At 44.6% G+C, this 19,940-nt stretch overlaps 1 protein-coding gene across 1 annotated transcript in view; it reads right to left on the bottom strand.

Annotated features, from left to right (window-relative positions):
- Positions 1–1,140: 1,140 nt before the first annotated feature.
- Positions 1,141–19,940, bottom strand: part of LOC119445460 (glycosyltransferase 8 domain-containing protein 1) — a 50,303-nt gene continuing 31,503 nt past the window's right edge. The window contains exons 7-8 of the mRNA XM_037709740.2: positions 18,421–18,521; positions 1,141–11,132 (exon numbers count right to left, since the gene is read on the bottom strand). Of these exons, the coding sequence (XP_037565668.1) occupies positions 10,885–11,132; positions 18,421–18,521 (349 nt within the window). The 3' untranslated portion in view covers positions 1,141–10,884. The remainder of the gene's footprint in view (positions 11,133–18,420; positions 18,522–19,940) is intronic.

Below are 19,940 nucleotides of genomic sequence, written 5' to 3'. Positions count from 1 at the left end.
GGCATCACGATCACCCAAGGCATTGATGTTGCGAAGCCAAAGGATGACATCATCTTGAAAGCCGCGAAACGTCGGTATTCCCAAGAACGCCGGCGGCAGGGAAGCGTGGATGGCGTTCCCAGGCAGGATGCAACCGTCAACAGACGCGAAAGTGGTCGCCATACCCTGGAGCTGTTGTGTCAGCTCAGCGATGGCGCAGACGAGGGCATCGGTACATCCCTGTCAGAGAGCCGCCGAGGAGGCTTGGATGCTGTCCCCGGATGGTGCAGTGGGTACTTGCGACGGTGGTAGGGTGGCGGGCTCCATATCTGAGGAAGCGTGAACGGAGTTCCTGGGAAAGAGGGACCTGACACGCCGAAGAACAGTGCGAGGAACACTTAATGCACGAATGCCTTAAGGCAGATTCATTGTCGACTGCACCATTGTAAAGGAACCGACACAGAGACAGCACCCATTCCTGGGCCGGCTGTTCTATTTCTCTCTTCGTGCTCTTCTCCTCGTTCGCCCCCTAGTGCCCGGTGTCTATAGCGCCCGAGCCCAAGTGCATCTCTTCATCTTCATTACAATATATATATATATATGAATGAGTGTGTGAGTGCACACATGCTATGCTAGTCGCCGCCCTATCAGGGCCCCCCTCCACTGAAGGGAGACTAAGCCCTGGAACCAACTAAGAGATCCTAATTGCAATAAAATGCAAGATGATTATGTCAGTGAGATCTTGTTTCATGAAGCAACACCCTGCAAAGCACAAGGCGTAGTCTTCTAAGCTGGTGATGATTATGCTGATGTGACTATCTTTGCGGCCTATCCATCTGAGCCTCTGCACATGTGTGGCACTTCTTTGTGAGAGAAGGAAACCGCAAGAACCACAAACATATCTCGACATTCCCCTGGGCCCACTGTTACCACCTTAAGAGTTCTTACATTGTGGTCCTGCACCTATATACCTAATTTGTTTCACACTTCCACTCGCCATGCCCGTTATCTGTCCATGAAGGGCCACTATTGACATAATGACAAGTAAAGAAGTGCTGGGAAGCTACAGTGCTGTTTTTTCATAAATCTTTGTACTTCTGAAGCACTTGTGTAAGAGAGAGAGGACGAAAATAGGGGGAAAAAATTTAAAAGCACACAGTGTTGTGGAAAGTTTACACACAATTTATTTCTAGACTTTTGTTCAAATAAATTACAATAAATACAGCAAAATCATGAAGCATTCGAAATACAGTCTATGGAGGCACCGCATCACAAACAGAACACCAGAAATGACCACCTCACTAGGGCAAAAGTGACACCACTGAATACAAGCAAACAAATGTGCACGCCCACAAACAGGTCGAGTCATAACACGTCAACAGATCATTACACTCAGCTTACAACCGTGAGATTCGACACTCTGCCATTGCAATACTTCTGCAACACGCACAGCTCTGCACGCAGCGGTGCTAACATTGGCAGACAAACTGGTGAAGAAAAGGCATAACACAATGTTGTAATGAAACAACACCAGTAAATGTGGCAATGAAACAAGCATAAACTAAGACAACCCCAAACAACCAAGTAGCAATATGCTTTGGTAGTCTTGGACACAAATAATTCTGGGTTGCGCATATTTCACTGCACTACCGTATAAGAAAGCAGTGTGCAGACTTCTGAAACCTCCAAAGTTCATATAGAGTTGTGGTACAACCATGCTGCGATATAGTAGAGTGTGGTTTAGTCAATTCTTCCTTCTCTTTTATCAGGTTTGAGGCCAAGACAATATTTTGTAATCTGCATGCTGCACCTTAGCAACCACCATAAGTTTGTTGCTATTGAAAGAGAGATACGAGTATACAGAACCATTCTTCCAGTAATGTGTGACGATGAGACACACATATACACAAAAAGAAAGCAATTCTAAAAAAAAAAAAAACAGAAAAAAAAAACAGCTGCATGTTCGCATATCTCCTGGGCTCAATCTCTTTGTTAGTAGTTCGAGCTGGCCTGTATCCCGTGCAACAACAAAACCTCGCAATACCTCATATGTTCCAAGAATCGGGACGTTACTTGAGGGTTCATGTCCCGATTATAGGTGCCACTTAGTCAGAGGCTTTATCAGACAAGCACCCCTTGATCACAAGTTGTGCTTCGTTGAAGCGACTGAAAAATTAACCTCTTTGAAACTGTGGGGGCTTCATCTGACAGAACCCGAGGACTGTATAACTATGTGACAAACATGCACACTATGTTCATAACATAAGTGAAACTAAAAGGCGACATGTTTTGAAATAGTGAGATGAAGCACCAATGATGCAAGCAGCATTTCTCCTCATAACTTGAGTCTAAAGGAAATGGTCACTAGAAAATGTACTACCTGTGTCGAAATGTATAGCCTTTGAGCTAAGTTGCAGTTGTGGAGACTGGCCTGCTCTGGTATGTCAAGAGCACTGTAGGTTGTCTACTCGGACCAGAATATAGCCTACAAAGCCTATCGACTGGTCAGTTCTGGTACTGTAGAAAATCTATAGAGTCCATGCAGGACAGGCACCATTCTAGTCACTGCAGAAGTGGTCAACAATATTTTGGCATAAGAGATACAGCCTTTGACACCTAAAGGCAGTTGCAGGACTTGGGCCATAGGCAATCATCAGCAAGCTGATGCAGTGCTGACGTATGGGAAGGAAGTACAAAGATATTGAGCCGTGCGATGCTACGGGCAAGCAGGTCGATAACAGGAACAGAATATTCAAAGCCATGTGTCAGGTTAAGCTGCACAATAGGTGTGCAAAGCTAGCACTGAAATCGGATGCTGCTGTTTCTTTGCTTTTTCTGGAGGCATTGGGGGTGGACAAATGCTAACACGCAAGACACTCTCAAAGTTTGCCACACTTGTTCTTGCCCGGAAGGGCAATGACAGCCTTTTCACTCACATTATTCCAGCAATCACTCACATTCACAGGCAATATCAGTTTTGCAAAAGCAAGCGCATATTACTGCATCTGCATAAATACACCAGATGGGGGAAAGGCTTTTGACGAACGAACAATGAAAGAATACAATTACAATGTGAACTAAAGATCTGTAGTGAGACTGTAGTCAAGTGCTTATAATGCATGCCCATGCTTTAGCCTAGCGGGACTGCTTCATCCATTATGGCCATGCACTTTTGTGGAACCATTTGTGCTTGTGCCGTGGCTTGTGTGGGCAATGCGTTGATGCACTGCACCGACAGGCCAGACGTGCTGCGCAGGTGAGAATGCATGGGCGTGCACTGCACAACACCGCAGCAACCACAAGGTGCATATTTGCAGCATATTTTTGGCATCGCATTGACTGGCATTGACATGTCTGTTCTGCATCGCACAATATTCATGCTATCATGTACTATGGCATTTCCATTGCCATCTTCATGTAATGCATGTGGGTATCACTCATCATTATAGTGCTGTCATGAAGCAGAGAAAGATAATAGATGCTGTTATGCCACATCGAAAATGTGTTTTTTGTGGCTGAAACTTAAAGGGGGTGACAAGACATTTCTGTTACACTCACATTCCTTTGCTGACATGCGCTTCCTTCAGTGCATGCACATGTGTGTTCTTCTAAGGCCTAGAGAAGTTTGCTTTCCCACAATGTGCTGTTGCCTAATAGTTGATCATACAAAGTTGTGGAGAAACCTCAAGCTATATTCGGAGCATGGGTCTTAATACAGGGTGTTTCAGCGAACACATTCAAAAATTCTTAAAGGTTGCCTGTGGCAGATAGCGCAATTCTAGTTTATGAGCTGGTCTACTTGAAGAGGCGGATATTACTTGCACAAGAAAACGAAATGCATAATCCAGTAATTAACAAAAATTGACTAATTAGGTTTTTAACTAATGACCTGATGGCCCATATTGTAATTTACAAATTGTAGCCTTGGAGTTAGCAAGGCGGATTCACTTGCAACAAATTCTTGAGATGACACCAGTTTCGAGATATTAATTGCCGAACTTTGCGGAGAAATGCACTGGCGTTCCAGTTAGGTTCTTAACAAAACGTCGCTTTATGCACTGAAGCACAAAATTAACTGGAACGCCAATGCATTTCTCCACAAAGTTCGGCAATTAATATCTCGAAACTGGTGTCATCCCGAGAATTCGTTCCAAGTGGATCCGCCTTGCGAACTCCCCGGCTACAATTTGTAAATTACAATATGGGCCATCAGGTAATTGGTTAAAAACTTAATTAGTGAATTTTGTTGACTAATTGATTCTGCATTTCAATTTTTTGTGCAAGCAATGTCCGCCTCTTTAAGTAGACCAGCTCATTAACGAGAATTGGGCTATCTGCCACACGCAACCTTAAATAAATTCTGAAAGTGTTCGCTGAAACACCCTGTATAATGACGCATGGTAATTTTTCAAGCTGGAAATTTCGCACAAGAAGGTCACATTATACTCGTGCAAATACAATATTTTAAAAACATTTGTAACACCATACAATGTTTAAAAGAAAGATGGGATCCAGACAATGCATGAGAAACCACATAAAATACTCAACCTTTTACACTACCTTCCAAGACACTAAAAGCACAAGGCTGCATTTATATCACAGCTGAAGAAACAAAAAAAAAAAAATAACATGGTGCAGACACAGTATTTGTACATACAACTTAATATACAAAGCAAAGGGACCAAGTACCTCGAGACAGAGATCTAGAAGCAGAGGTAGCATCGGAAACAATAACCAGTGGCATTAACAAGCAGAAACAGTGCACACTGATTGCAAAAGTCACCGCAACATTTATTACACTGCAGTGAATGCTGCTCTATATCTGGGAAACAATAAAAACCCAACATCATTCATTGGATGCACCCTTGCAAACAAGTAAACAGAAAAACAGCTAGAAATTGAACACAAAGAAGGAACGCTATCCTGCTCCAAAGAAGCATGGTTCATAAAAGTGCAGATTTAGCCTGTGCTGAAACAACGTTGATTGAGCGATGGGGTTTAGCATAGCAAAGCAACACGAGGCCATGTTGCAGTGGAGGGCCCTGAATCAATTCTCAGAACATGGGGTTCTTTAGCAAGTGTCTAAAGTCTGGTACACATGCATTTTTACATTAGTGTGATCACCTTTGCTTGGAATCAAACCCACAACCTCATGTCAGCTGCAGAATGCAACGGCCAACTGGGCAGGTGCTAGAGCAGCATTTACTGCCTCCCTTGCATTCATCCTAGAAGGAAATCTTAGCGCTAGAAGACAGAACAGATGGGAAAAACCAAGGCAAGTTCCACACTTGTCTTTTGCCTTCTCTTGCTTTCATGGGCTGTTGTTTCAAAGATGTTTAAACTAGGCCTAACACGTACCTTGCGTACATTCACACGGACACATGACAGCCAGATAATTCACAGACAAATAACAGCATTCAGCAATATAAAAAAGTGACAATCTCTCTCAACTACAGTGTTTGTCATTCATGTGGCATAAAATGTGGGCTTCATCAGCATGCCTCGCAACCATCTTTTGAGAAAGTGGTTCAGTTGCTGATAGAGTTCTTAAAAAATTCAGAAGTGCATACCCACTGTAAACAAAACTTCCTCTATACAGCAAGATGAGGTACAAAAGAGGCAGAAGACATTTCTTCACATACATCAGACCAGGGCAGTAAAACACGAGAGGTGGATAAACGGCGCTGCTTCTCCAATGCGCCGCGCATTACGCAACAGCTCAGGATTTGCTGCCGCTTAGCGTAAGGTGGCAGCAGGGGTAGTCTGCGCTCATTTCTCCGCTCCGCCGCTCTTGAAAGTACGTAGCCGGCATGCGTTGCGAGCATTCAAACTGTATTTTTACGTCTGTGACTTTTGAGAAAGAGCTTTGCGTCGTAATGCTGTAAACCAGAGATATCTTAAACAACACTTAACATTTACCGTCGCTTAAAACGGACTCTTCGCGCGTATTTACGCTTGCAGCGTGACTTCAGACGCGTTTATTCTTTGTTTATTTGATTGGTTTAATTTTTTATTTTGATGGATACATTAGTTCTGAGAATTATACGGTGACTAATGCGTCATTGCCAAATGAATCACGTTTGAAACGGATATCTTTTTGATATGTTCCGATTCAAGTACATCTGTTTTTTCTTCTTGATTACAATATTAATAAAATTTCTTTATTAGCATGTACGACTATGCAGTAACAGTATTTACTGTCTTCCCAAAACTACTGTTGGCGTGTTAACTAACATATATATATTTATATGTATATATATCATTTTTACTATTATTAATGAAAAACGTTGGATTGAGAAATCGTCACTTTCCAAGCACGTTACTGAAAGATTAAATAAATCGCTGGGAGGACAGGCTGATTTAAAAAGCGAAGTTTATCGACACTTTCTGCAACACCGTGTTATTCATTGTAGAACAGTGCACATCCCAAGTGAAGTCCACTGTGCCGCATCTACAACGGTCATTGCGGCTGCACTTACTGCGTGTTGCATGCCATTGTTGCTCAGAGTGGCTGGCCAAGGTCGGCCACGAACATGAAGGTGTGGGGACGCCACTCTCTCTAGACAGAATGGCTTCTACTCCTGTCGTTTGGAGCCTCCAGCATGACGTGAAAACCAAGTATATTTTTACGCTGTAAACTCGCCAGAAACAATTTTCATGCTTCCAGAAAAATACACATGCAACCTTTGTGATCGGCACTCTGTGTCAGTCTTGTCGAGATTACCCGAGCTGATTAGAAATTTTAAAGCTCCATAGAGCCTGGTAGACTTATTTTTGTGGTCAGGGCAGGCAGACAGCCTCCACAAGCTATTAAAAACATAAGCAATGTTTAAAGCCACAAAAATTGTGATAATAACTGACCCTTTACAGCATAACGAAAGCTTGTGGTGTGCGTCTTTGAGGCCATGAAACCCTTTGCCACCTGGTGACTGCTGTAAAAACTTGAGAGGTGCGGTGATGCGCCTGCGGCGCTCGTTTGGCCACCTGTCTTATTCTACCACCGTGCAGCAGACTGAAGGTAAGGGACACGTGTCCGGGGTTAAGAAGTGTAGACCACTACGATCGCAGTGGTGTACGCTCTGACTACATAGTATAGACCATTCCGTACCTGCCTTGCATCAACAGTGAAGCATTTCAGTGGAGATCTAGAACAGGTGACAGCATGGTACTTCAGCAAGTAAGGTGAGCAAAACAAAAATCACCAACAGAATAAGTGGCAATGCCCAACACTTGAGAGAGGCAATGCATCAGGGAAGGCAAAATAAAAATTCACAAGATGAACAAGGTTATGACGGTTGTCAAGCGTCGTCTGCTTACAAAGAACACAGTCTGCTGAACACAGTCTCCTTGCGCACATACAGTAGCCCGCGATATGAGGAGGCACGCTGTGTACAATACAAAATTATACTCATGCCCATTAGAAGAAAAAAAAATAATCTCATAAGTAGACCATCACACTCCCTATGCTCTGCAAACACATCCGCAATGACAGTGATGAGCCATGACAAGGTTCTGCACTTGCCTCTGTCGTGGTCTCCAGTAGAAGTGCCATACATTTCAGACTGCACAATAACCTGAAGGACTTGCAAAAATGATCCAGTAGGATGTTAATAAGTCAACTCTACGTGCGAGGGCCAATATGTTCACTTGATACTACTAAATGCATCGAGAAATATGGAGTATACCGACCTTCCCCCCCAACCATAATGAAACATTCAAGCGTGCAACAAAAATTTTCAAGGATGTTTATAACTTCAAGTACACCTCCTACATTCCATTTGAGCTTCTCAAACAAAGTGAAGACCTCAATGACAGTTCATACTTAAGCCATACATGTCCTGTGACAATGCATAGGTGACTAAGTGGAAATTCAGGTAGAACCACCAGCATACCTTTTGACACCGTGGATGCCATGAAGGAAATTCTTAAATTTCTATCCTAGACTTACAGCTTGAAATGAAGTGGCACACTGCATGTGTGCCTTTGTCTAAGAGATGTTGGAATTTCAGGCTTACAATTTTTCTACATTTGCAATAAAGGGTACAATTTAAGGTTGCATGGCCATGTCAGAAAAAATTTTTTTTTTCCAGCTCCTGCAGTTTCCAAAACTACAACTAGACTGCGGTGCAATTTGGATGCTGCTTAACTAAGTCAGAAGCACGACCTTTTTAGAAAAAAAAAAAGAACTCTAGTACTAAAGGAGCATGTCTTAAGCAGCCCTTAGTGGACTAATGTTTAAAGCAGAGGCACACAGACAATGCAGTATGCGTCCAGAACAAAGTACAAATCCTTCTGTACGAAATAGCAGGCCAGCATGAATAAATGTCAGATTACAAGAGGAAGTCAGAGCTGGCAAACGAAATAGGCTGTGCCGGCATTTGACTCAAAGCACTCCATGCATATTTAAGCCCAGCCTGGAAGGATAGTACTAGATAAAATTCACCAGGCACTGTGGCACCGACTGCTCCTGGAGGCCGTCGTCTCATACTGTCATCCTAATAAGCTAATTCATCGGGTGTTTTGAAGTCTGCTCTTAACCACTGACACCAGTGACGCTTTAAATTCAAAGCATAACAAACTCAGCCATTCTGGTACATTTCAGCTTGCGAACAGCGTGTTCCACTTCTATAAGGGCAAGTGAGAACATTGCAGTATGCCAAAAGCCGGGCCTCCAAGACTACAATGCATCATGCTTTAGCAACTGTAAAACACTGCCACCTCAGAGGTCGTGCACGATAGTTGCACACAAAGAGATTTGTTTCGTTGTTAAGAAGTTGTACAGTGCCTAATAAAAACAGAATGCTTGCACATGGCTTCCCTAGTTCGTTTTTTCACTATGAGTTAGCCATGGGGCAACTTATAGCTGATGCTACACTGTCTACGCTTTCTGCATTGACTGTACTTTTGTCTATCTGTAGTGACAGCATGACAATGGCCGAGATTTGAATGGACCAAGTTGCTGGAAAGCGTACGTGAGCTTATTTGCACGCAGTAATGCACTGACAAACCTGGGCTGTGTTCCGAGACAATTATTTTGAAGACACTTTCAATTCTGCGACGTGTTGCGTGACCAGTTTCAGGCGTGTTGATGAGTGACAGCGTTCCGGGCACTGTACCAAGAATGCCGTTGCTCATAGATGCTGATGCATCTGATGCAAGTCATGCAAAAGTGAAAGTACAGTCAAACCTCGATATAACGAATTGTACTTGCAGTAAAAACTTTGTTATATCGAGAATTTTGTTATATTGAGATTTCGTTTATTCAATGGAACTAAGATGGGGAAATAAAATATTTCGTTGCATCGTGAATTTAGTTAAATCGAGGTTCGTTATATCGAGGTTTGACTGTATCTTCAAAAGTCGTCATCCAGAAATATGGCATACCTTTTTTGGTCAATTGTGGATTGTCAATTGATTTCTGGTGAATTTGATATTTCGAACTCCCAATTATTTTTACCTTTAGCCGATCCCCGTTCTGTCAGAATTAGCGGTTGCCAACTGTATTGAGATTAATCATCACTTGCGACTTCCCAAATGCATCCAGATCTTTATAATAATTTGCCTGTACATCTTATAACCAATGCCACTGCAATCCGTACTATGTTTCATCCCAATCTAACTTTTCATAATGGGTGCATATGCTCACTGCGTACACACATTTTGCAAATGCTTTCCTTCTGAGCGTTTATGACCAATTCTAGAAACAAGAGCTGAGAAATCTCATCACTCATGTGGCAGTGGCACCATCTGGTATTACAGAACAACACCGCTGTGCAAATGCTGCATGGCCTCTGAGATAGGTCCAATCTTGGAGGCTATGCCGTTACCAAAGGTCAGTACGTTTGGCTAAGCACCGCGGGTATTGTTCTGCATGGGCATGCAAGTATGGCTTTGAGAGCAGCTCAAAGTGCTAAGACAGAGGAGAAGACCACAGGGTGCAAAATTGAGCCACCGTTTTGAATGATGCACGAAACAATGGCACTGGATCCACAGTGATGTGGTCAGTGGCTTCTATGCTGAGCTTACAACGTCATTTGGACTGCTGTAATTAGTGTCTTATGTCGCAAACAAGCCTTGCAGGTGTTTTATGCTCACAGACGTTCAACAGGAAACGAACTAAACACAACCCTTTGCTCTGATGGTGTACATAACTATCACCAGTTGTGGCAATGATGTTAGTATTCCAGTTTAGTTAAAATTTGATAAAATGAAGATTCAAATAAACTATCATGGCCCTGCAAAGAAGAATCTTCGGGTACATGCGCTTCCTATCGGTCATTGTTGTTATTGGTGCTGGTTGCACCGTGTAAGCAGCAGTCTCTTGGTAGCCTTTGCAAAATGTTTGGCCCATGACAAGTTCAAAAGTTCTAAGTGGAAAGACTGATGAGCTTCAGCTTAAGTCAAGCTGTTCTGAAACTTCACCTCTAATCTCTGAAGATAAGGACAATCACAGCTGAGATTCATTCACCAGAGTTAGCATTCAAATTAAGGCTGGCGTGCTCACGGCCGCCAGAACTAAGAGAACAAGTATGAAAAATGTCCCAAAGGAAGGCAAGATGGCAGACTGGAGAAAAGAACGGGGCCAGGTGTTGCCTCATGACAGAATTTGTGGACAGGGAAATAAGAACCAGAGAATGCAAAACTTGCTCCCACTTTGCCTAACATACAAGCTCAGTTGGAAGCAAGCACCTGTCCTGTTCATTTCTTTTGTTTCCAGTCCATTGCCTTTTCGTTGCGCCATTTCCACATCTAGGACCATGCATGTAAGCTTAGTGTCCTAACTTGTGGCAATCCTGCAGTGCTTGTCCTGATCCGTTCTTCTGTCTTCTCTCTGTTGTCTGCTGTGCAGCTTTGCACTCAACACAACCAGTGTTAGCCAACTGGCCAAAGGTACCATCCTGTTTTTCAGATCAGGTTGAGCCGGCGATCTGGCTGAGCAGATGACGGCCTCGGGGAACGCTGGCTGGATGCTGGCGAGGCCGCTCCCACTCGAGAGGCCGGCCGGAAGCGGCCTGTGGGATCTGGCACAAAGTACCGGTGCCAGATGTCCGAGTACGGTGACCTAGCGTTCCAGGGCTTAAAGCGACCCGACCACTGCAACAGCTTGGCACTGGTCACAAAGAGGCGCGAGTACTGGCTCCCTGGGGTTACCCCTGCATTGCACAAATACAGTAAACTCTTGTTCATTTGAGCCTCGTTAATTCGAAGAATCGAATAATCTGGAGTTGCCCTGTGGTCCTGGCAAGTGTCCACTTAAGGGCAGGAAACTCTGGTTAATGCGTACATGTTCTGCTGTGCACTGGTTAATCCGGACAATTCGTGGAGTGTGGCGAGCGTTAAGTGCCACAAATGTGCGATGCTAAGCAGCAATAGCAATGCTATTGCCGAAACTAAAGGATGCAGTCTCTATCGTCATAGTCATCAGTGGGAACAGTATGGGAACAACCTAAATATGCATTGCACCCTTTTATTCTTGCGATAACTGCCGCGCATGTGTTGGCCGCATATGTTCAAAACTGCGTGAGTACCATAAATGATGTCTATAGCAACCACGGATTCATCACCAGCTGAAGTTGCGGCAAGCACTGGTTTTGTTTTGATGCAAGGTGTAGGACGTCACAAACAAGGCAGTAGCTGATAAGGATGAAAAGTGATGCTATTGAGGCCAGCGCGCTCGCGTCAATTCCACTGGCTACATCATAATGGGGGATCAGTTGCCAGCCAGCTCACAAGTGACAAAATAATCGGGATGTGTGCATGGCAGTGAAAAGCACATCCACTTGGATGAAGAGGCATGCCTCACATTGCTGCTGCACTGTGAAGGAAGTCGGGAGGCCCTCGACACTGCGAATGCTTGTCAGTCACGAGATGATGAGAATTGAAGCTTCCTTGTAGATTTTGTGCAAAATATGGATGGAGGTTGCGGATTTCTCCAGTAAACAATGGCAAGCTATTGTAGTAAGCACTAGGTCCATTCAATTCATTTGTACTTCGTGAGCTAGTTTAGGCTATGCTGTACTATACTGTTCATTTCAGTGGTATAAAGATGCCATCTTCGGCACGGCGCCGTTTCTTTCAATAAGTGCAGGTAAAGTGCAGTCCCAGTTCTTAAACTTTCTGCACCACTGGGATTGTCAGTGACGATGTCGTGCAGCAATGAAACAGCAGATGATTTCTACAGAGCCATGGCAGCAGACAACGCTCCAAGAAATAAATATGACCGTGCTGCTGAATGGTTTGCAGTGACAAAAATTGCGTTATTAATTGGCTACGACGGTACCTATGTCCATGAGAGAAGCCAGTATTCATATGTGGCCCGTTAACGCTTCTCAAGACAGGCAAAAAGCATTTAAACTAGTATTCAAAGCAGTTTTTTACTACCTCTTCAAAATATTGAGCCATCCAATTTTTTTTTCCGTCTCCCCAGCTCTCGTGTAATCACTTCCCACTGCCTATCCTCATCATCACTCCTCATACCCCTTTCCTCTGAGCAGAGGAGCAGGCTAGGGGATCATTACCTCCCTGCATATCCTCAATATGTTCTTGTGCCTCTTCTTGCATGTTACATACAGAACTGCTCCATGGTTGCATGCAACATGCAGTGTGTGATCAAAGATTATTTTGTTGTGAGTACTATGTCATTAATGCACCATGCAACAATGTAAATCGGCATCAATGCATTTATAGATGCACTGTTTGTTTGCAAAGGTGGGCCAACTCCTCCTCTTTAATTAAAATTGATGCAAATTCCACACGTTTTTATTATCACAATGCTTCAATACAAGAACCTACTTCGTGCAGTCCAGTGAGATTCATTTGTGATGAGGTCTCACTGCATGTTCCAAGAAGTACAGAGTTGAGATGAGCATTAACATTCCAAACTGAGGAAGCATGCTGCCCTGCCCAATAGTGCCGTAGGAGCAACGTACAGCCTCTATTATACTTAACCCGAACACGCCTTGAACGTCTTCTTGCTTGTCTTGCAGAGGGCGCTGGAGATTTCTGGTTCCAGGGTTCGTACACAATATTTGGCTGGAAATTCAAGGACATTTCAAGGATTTCAAGGATGCAAAAAGGCAGAATTCAAGGAGTGTTAGCGTAATTTTATTTCCTCACATGACTTAGGAAAGGAGCCCTATTTTCGCATTAATTTCTCTTTCAAGAGTTGTTATCTCGGCTTCTTTTTCTTTGGCTGTTCGACGGAAACTGTTTGCCTTGACAAGATAAGTCAGGTCGTTTTTTGCTTCGGCGTCTTCCGAAAAGCGAACCGCTGACTCCTGCAAGCACTTCAGAGTTTTTTGGAGCTTTGTCTTCTCTTGCATGCTCTGTAGCTCTAGCTCGAGTGCTTTTCTCTTCAAGGTTACCTGTTGAGCTACAGCTTGCTTCTTCTGTTCGTCCATGTATAGCGCATACCTATGCCTGGCTTGGCGCACTGACGACTTCAGTTCTTTCGACACTGGAACGTTAAGCAGCCCACCGTGGGTTTTCACGGCCTCGCAGATGACTCGTTGTGAGATATACGAGAGCTCTGCCATATTTTCGACCGCGATCTGCTTGTTTACATTGAAACCTCTTTCTACTGAAGCCTGCCCATGGCTAAGCAAGAGAAGGACCTTCAGTACTTCCCATAACATCGAGAACGCCGGGTCATGCTTCAAAAGGCGCACGAAGAGAACGTCAAGGCGTTCATGGTCTCTTTCATAGTTTTGCAGTTCATGCCGCTTTTCTTGGCAGAACTGAATGTACTGTGTACACACGATATCTCTCTTGTGCTCAGAAAGAAGCTTACTGTCAATTAAACAGTTAAGAACAACTTTCAGATTCCCAAGGCACATTTCTGTCTTCGCCATCTCCCTGGGATCGAAACATGACAACCCTCGAACCAGAGGGTACCTAAGAGGACTTCTCTCCATGATTTTCAGGATCATGTTCACAATGAACTTACGACACTCGCCCCTAAATTCAAAAACACACTTGGTACTCGCTTTTCCGCTTTTTAAGATCTTCTCAGCCACACGTCCAACGTCCACCTTCTCAAGTGACGTGTAATTAGCAGTATCATGAACATCAATTCGCAGCAGTTTCGTGATGCTCGTGGCTTCTGTCAATACCGAGCGCTTCACGAACCTTGCAAGGAGGCTCCTCAAGACAGTTTCAAGCTCTTTTGCTAAAAAAAATGTCTTTGGAGAATCACTCTGAAAAACAGTCAAAAAAGGCTGCACAACCATTGCAACGTTTAGGGAAAAGTTCAGTTTCGCAAGTGCAAGCTGGTCCTTTAGAAAAGCACTGACGTTCTCATATGCTCTACATTTCGGCAAGGGTAGCCTATGGTCGCTCACTGCTTCGGTGTAGTGCCTCAAATGCTCCCACATAGCCAGGGCTCTCTCCAGTACGGGCACGTTCTCGACCCAACGGTGGGGTACGAAAGGAAGTGGAAACAGCTTGCTCCCTGTTTCTTCAACAAAATCTTCACGGCGGGCCGGTGCATCATGGGAGAGTGGGAATAAGCTCGACAGAAAGGTGTCAACTGGCCAGCTTGTCGCATGCATTCCTGCTTTGTAAGCATTATGCACTGTGTGCAAGCCACATGAACCAATATCCAAGCACTGAACTTGAAAGTCATTCTTCATGTGCTGCTGCAACTTGTTGAAAAGACTCCAGTTGACATTCGGGCCGTCCATCGAGAGCTGCACAATCCTGCTCAGGGGAAAGGACGCGAGTGTTTCCGTCAACTTCTGCATAAGGTCGTCCGCTGTGCTGTGACCCATGAATGTCGAAGTCAGATATCTGGTTGTCACCTCACAGTTATTCCACAATCTGACGTGAACATCAAGTTGTTTTCTTTGCAGGTATTCACTCAAGGTTTCGTCAAAAAGCACACCAAAATTGTCAGACTTCTCCATCATTTGTTGTACTTGCGAAGTGAAAAATGGGCGCAGACCGTGGCACGCAACGTACGCGCACTTTTTCTCAGAGCAAGTGAAGCTTCTCGCGACCTCGCTATCCGGAAACATCTTTTGGAATAGCTGGGAAATGGATCTACTGGAGCTGTAGGAGTAGTGCGAGGACACAACTTTCATCGTCCACAAAATCTCGGCTTCGATCACGGAATCATGCTTTCTGCAGTCTTCGTCAAGTGTCGCAGCCCGAGAGGAAGTTGCCGTGCTTTCATGCTGACAAGCAGCCTCGGACGACAGATTTGCCGCTTGCATGAAACTTGCGACGGATGAGCAGCCCTCACCTGCTGCAGCTTTGGATCGGTGCTTCGCGCCTTTCTGGTGGCTCTTCAAGGCAGATTCCCCCATCGTTGCAATGTCGACCATCTTCTGACATAATGCGCACATTGCTCGATAAGGATCGCTTGGTTCCGGTCTCACCCAGTGACGATAGTCCGTATGTTGCAGCCACGCAGGCTGAAACTTGCACTTCCCGCCTGGCATCTTGTCAAAGTAAACACACAACGCAAACGCGAACTTCACTGAAATGGCGCGCACGAGGCCGACAAACCCCGACTATAGTACCTAAAAGACGCATACTAGTGTGCCGAGAGCGGGTGTCGGGGTAGCACCGAGTGTGATGCCTGCCGCCGCCGGCCGCTTGGTGCGCTGCACTTCGAGACTGTGCCGGACCATGCTGAGACATGGGCGGACTTCAGGCAAGACACGACGCAAGTCTCCCCATTTGCCCGGCGATCTGCCTCTTATGTTCTTGTCCCAATCCGCAATACGTTCGGGGTCTGCGGACACGCTGGGTAATGAGGTGAGCCGTTTCTTTCCGCGTCTCTGGGAAATCGCGGTTTCGCGACCTGTTCAAGGTTTCTTTAGACAGATGAGTGCACACATAGATGCAAAAAACCCACTCACAAGAAGAAAAGACTGCAACGAAAATGGCAGCAAGGCAAGAAATGAACTAAGCATTGCAATCGACGCGTAGCAATCAACGCATTGCAAACGAACGCGAGTCGAACACCGCAGGATTTAGCATGGTGCCGACAGGCATCGCCGTCTGGTGGCCCACGGCGGCAGGCATCACTGCCCGCGCCGCCGTCCCGCGTTGGAGACGCTTGGTGGACGGCACACTAGAGTATATTCTAGGCACTATGCGCAAGCCGAGCGAGCGATATGCCTCGCATTGGATTGGATTTCCAATGCATATTAGTTGCCAGAAGACGTAGGGGCTGCGAGATTTAAAACCGAAACTTCCTGATGTTGCTCTTTAGTCAACACAGCTTGCTTTCATGGGCATTCGTAAGCGAAAGGGCCTTAAATATCAGCATGACTTGCGGAGGTACATCGTTAATTTCCTCTAGCGGAACAAATCCCACGGGATTTTCAAGGATTACAAGGAGCTCACGGGTATTCAAGTGGTTTCAAGGGCCCTTGAACTTATACTGTCAATATCAAGGATATTCAAGGATTTCAAGGGACTGTGCGAACCCTGTGGTTCGCACGAATTCAATGTGCTAGCTATGTGTCTTCCTTCCAAAGCATTCCACATTTTCTTCTTGCAGACCCACATTATAAAAAAATGTTAAGCCACTAGATACGTGTCTTCAGTGTTCGGGTTAAGTGCGGCAGAGACCGTACAGTCCTCCACTGAATAGGGCATGCGCTGCTTGGACAACATGGCATAAGAGCCGTGCTTCATCAGTAAAGAATAGATTGTGTACACTCGCCAGTGCTTCCTGTGTGTGCAAGCTACACATAAAGGAAACCAAAACCTTAGTCATAATCAGCTTGCTTTAAAAACTTTAGAGGCACATTGCACAAAAAAAATTTAACTGTATAGGTGACGTTTCTGTGGCCTTCTGCACAGTGAAAACGCAGTCAATTAATCACATGTTTTAAAATAGTAAGGGCTTGCAGCAAATGTGACTGTTTCAGCATAGAGCCTTGTGTAAAAGCCTGTCATCTCAAGCTTATGGCCTAAATTCGGAAACGTTCCCCACCTTAGCAAGGAATCCTTCATTGATGCTAGGACACCCTAAGTCAATTCTGAAAGCTTCCTAATTGAAGCCCTGTCAATGAAGGGTTCCTTGGTGCTTCATCTCTGTAAGGCAGCGCACACGCTACCTTCATGTCTCTTTTACTCGTTCTTGCCCCTGAACAAGGACTCCTCTGTAATGCTTTTCCACACGATGCCCACCTGTGCAAGCGCAGTGCTGCCTTCCATTGACACAAGCAGGCAAGGGCACTAAGTACTGCACTGCTTGAGATAAAACAACTGCCGCTTGAGGGAAAACACGACGAAAGATGCGCGCTTTTTCTGAGCCAGTGCACAGCGATTGACTTTTAGCGCTGTTGCTAGAAGTAATCCGCTTTCGTGTTTTTCTGTTGAAAATTTTCTTGTCAAATAACCAAAGTGGTAAAAGAAAGCATCTATACGTCTCCATAGATAGTTTTGTGCAAAAGTAATAATAAAAGCGTTCATTTATTTGATTGATTAAAGGATTTAGCTACAAATGTTCACAAGAACCCGCAGACCCAGACGGGCGGCATGCCTTCCTGTCCTTATTGAGGCGGTCCTATTCCTAGGACTGGTGAAGGGGTCTTTCAAAATAGGCTGCCGCCCTCTGCGCATCCTCTGAGGCGAGGAAGCATGAAGGGCTCCTTGCATAAGGATAGAAAATGGTGGAAGTAAAATAATTTTTTAAAAATTTAGGCCCACGTTTACGCAATTCTAACGTGCACCTCTTTTTTGAGAAAACCAGGCCAAAAACTGGTTCTGTGTTATGACAGGCTATGAAACCAAAGTTACTTACACCACGGCATCAATATCAGGCTACTGGCAAAACCAACAGCCCAGCCGCAAGATCACAACCGGAAACACTTTTAATGTAACATGCATGCATTGTTGGAGAAACTGGTGAGCTTGTTGCTCGACACATGAGCCAGCATTCAATTTATAATTGTTATGAATTCACTCAAGAAATCTGTAACATTAAACACATTAACAGCTCAGATACAATGCTGCAGTTCGTTGACAGACAAGAAAAATCTGCCTGATAGTGACAACGATGGGAATTAATGGCCAAAAAGAAAATTCCGTTCTGTGAATGTGCGTTCTGCATGTTTTCAATCGAGGGCATGCTAATTTTTCTGCGATATAAACCATTTGGCACTAAAATTTATGTGGACAAAATTTGTTTATTTTGAACCCATAAAAAAATGAGGCACATATTAGATTCAAAGGTGCATTCGAATTGGGCAAATATGGTATACATGTACTTTCACTGAACAATGAAAGCGATTAGTACTAGTGGCGCTCGTGCTGCTTGTTTCATCTCTGCTGCTTTACTCCGAGTTCCATTCTTTGTGACAGCGAACTGTTTTACGTGCCAAGAATGAAACAGGAAAGTACAACACCACAAGCAAGGCAACGCTTAGCTCTCTAGCACTGTGTCCTGGCAGGATTCTGAGAGGAGGAAAGCGTGTACCGTACCTAGATTGCGGACGTGCCACTGGGGGTCCAGGGCGCTGGTCTTGTTGTGAAGTGCAAGGAGCAGGGGCCCCAGAGGTCCCTCCCGCTTGAAGATTTTCTCTCTGGAGGAAGGTTGAAAAAAAAAAAAAGAAATAAAAAGAAAGGAACAAACAAAGAAGGAAAGAAAGAAATAATGGTCGAATGAAGGCTCCCAAATGAGCTGCACAATGAAAGCAAAAATCATTTTAGGTTGGATTGACGCACGATCCACCCAGAACAACCTTTACGCATTGTTACCAGTGTAGACTGACCATTTCTTTTCAGTGGCAGAGAAAACTAATTTCACTACTCACCAGGGTTCACACAGAACAATCAGCTCAACGTTCAAGGTCAATTCAAGGATTTCAAGGATGCCAATGACCAAAATTCAAGGAGGGAAAAACAAAGCCTATTCGTACACATACACTGAAAATTAGTTAAATTTCCTTTTTGGCTGCCATTTCTTGCAGCTAAGCAGCTGCCAAGTTGGAGTTGGCTTCAAGAACTGCAGGTGGCTACTTAAAGTTGGCTTTGCCCTTGTAATGATGTCAATCGTCATTTGGCGTGATGGTTAATATAGTGCTCGGCTTCAGTCAAAGATGCCCATAGTGTTAATAAAGCCAAATGGTTGAAACTCACTTTCTGCCAGGCATTTTTAGAGCCTACAGGTCTTGCAAACCACGATGGCTGCAGTGTGAACCAACTAGCAAAACAGCAAAATAGTGGCATGGCTTGGTTGCTTGATCTGGCTTTGTCTAGCTACACAATGGCAATGCCAATTTAAACAGGCCTGTTGTTGGTTGCAATCATTTAGCAACACTCTGAAAAGAAAATATCTAGGATTGTTACCCGATAGACAGTGTCCATGGCACAGCCTCTGCAGAGTTTGTTACTCTGAATGTTTAACACTTGCGCTCAACCCCAAGTTTTCAAGGAATTCAAGGAGCACATTTATTTTTTAGTAGTTCTAAGGGCCCTTCAATCTGCTTTTCCAAATTCAAGGGTTGTCAAGGATTCCAAGGAGGTGTACAAACCCTGCTCACCTTTTTTCCTGTTACAAATGAGCTGTAGTTTGTTGTAATGTACACCTATGGGGATGAAATGAATGAAATGAAAGTTGTGGGGATGCGCGACTCTCACGCGTCCCCTGATGTTGTTTTCCCCGTATAGCTTGTGGGGTCTCACACGTGCTCTTGGGACAAAGGAACGACAACACAGTAGTGCAGACAATCAAAAGGGCATTTATTGCACCTTTCATACACTAATACATGCTAGCCGAATTACTACCAATAGAACATTCACATGGGCGCGCGACCAATGAAGGAAGTCCGACTCACCGCGACTGGATAGCGAGTAAATATGTTTGCCCCATGCTATGACACCATCGCCTTATCGTTCACGTGTACGGTCACGCGAACGATAGCGTGTTCGAACGATCCGAGTTCGTCCATACCGGTGCCGTGCTCCTAGACATGCGAGACGGTCTCACGAAGCGTGGATCG

Source organism: Dermacentor silvarum, chromosome 3 (assembly GCF_013339745.2).
Source record: "Dermacentor silvarum isolate Dsil-2018 chromosome 3, BIME_Dsil_1.4, whole genome shotgun sequence".
In the NCBI taxonomy this organism is placed as follows: Eukaryota; Metazoa; Arthropoda; class Arachnida; order Ixodida; family Ixodidae; genus Dermacentor; species Dermacentor silvarum.
The sequence above is the reverse complement of the archived record's forward strand: the minus strand, read 5'-3'. Positions and strand labels throughout refer to the sequence as shown.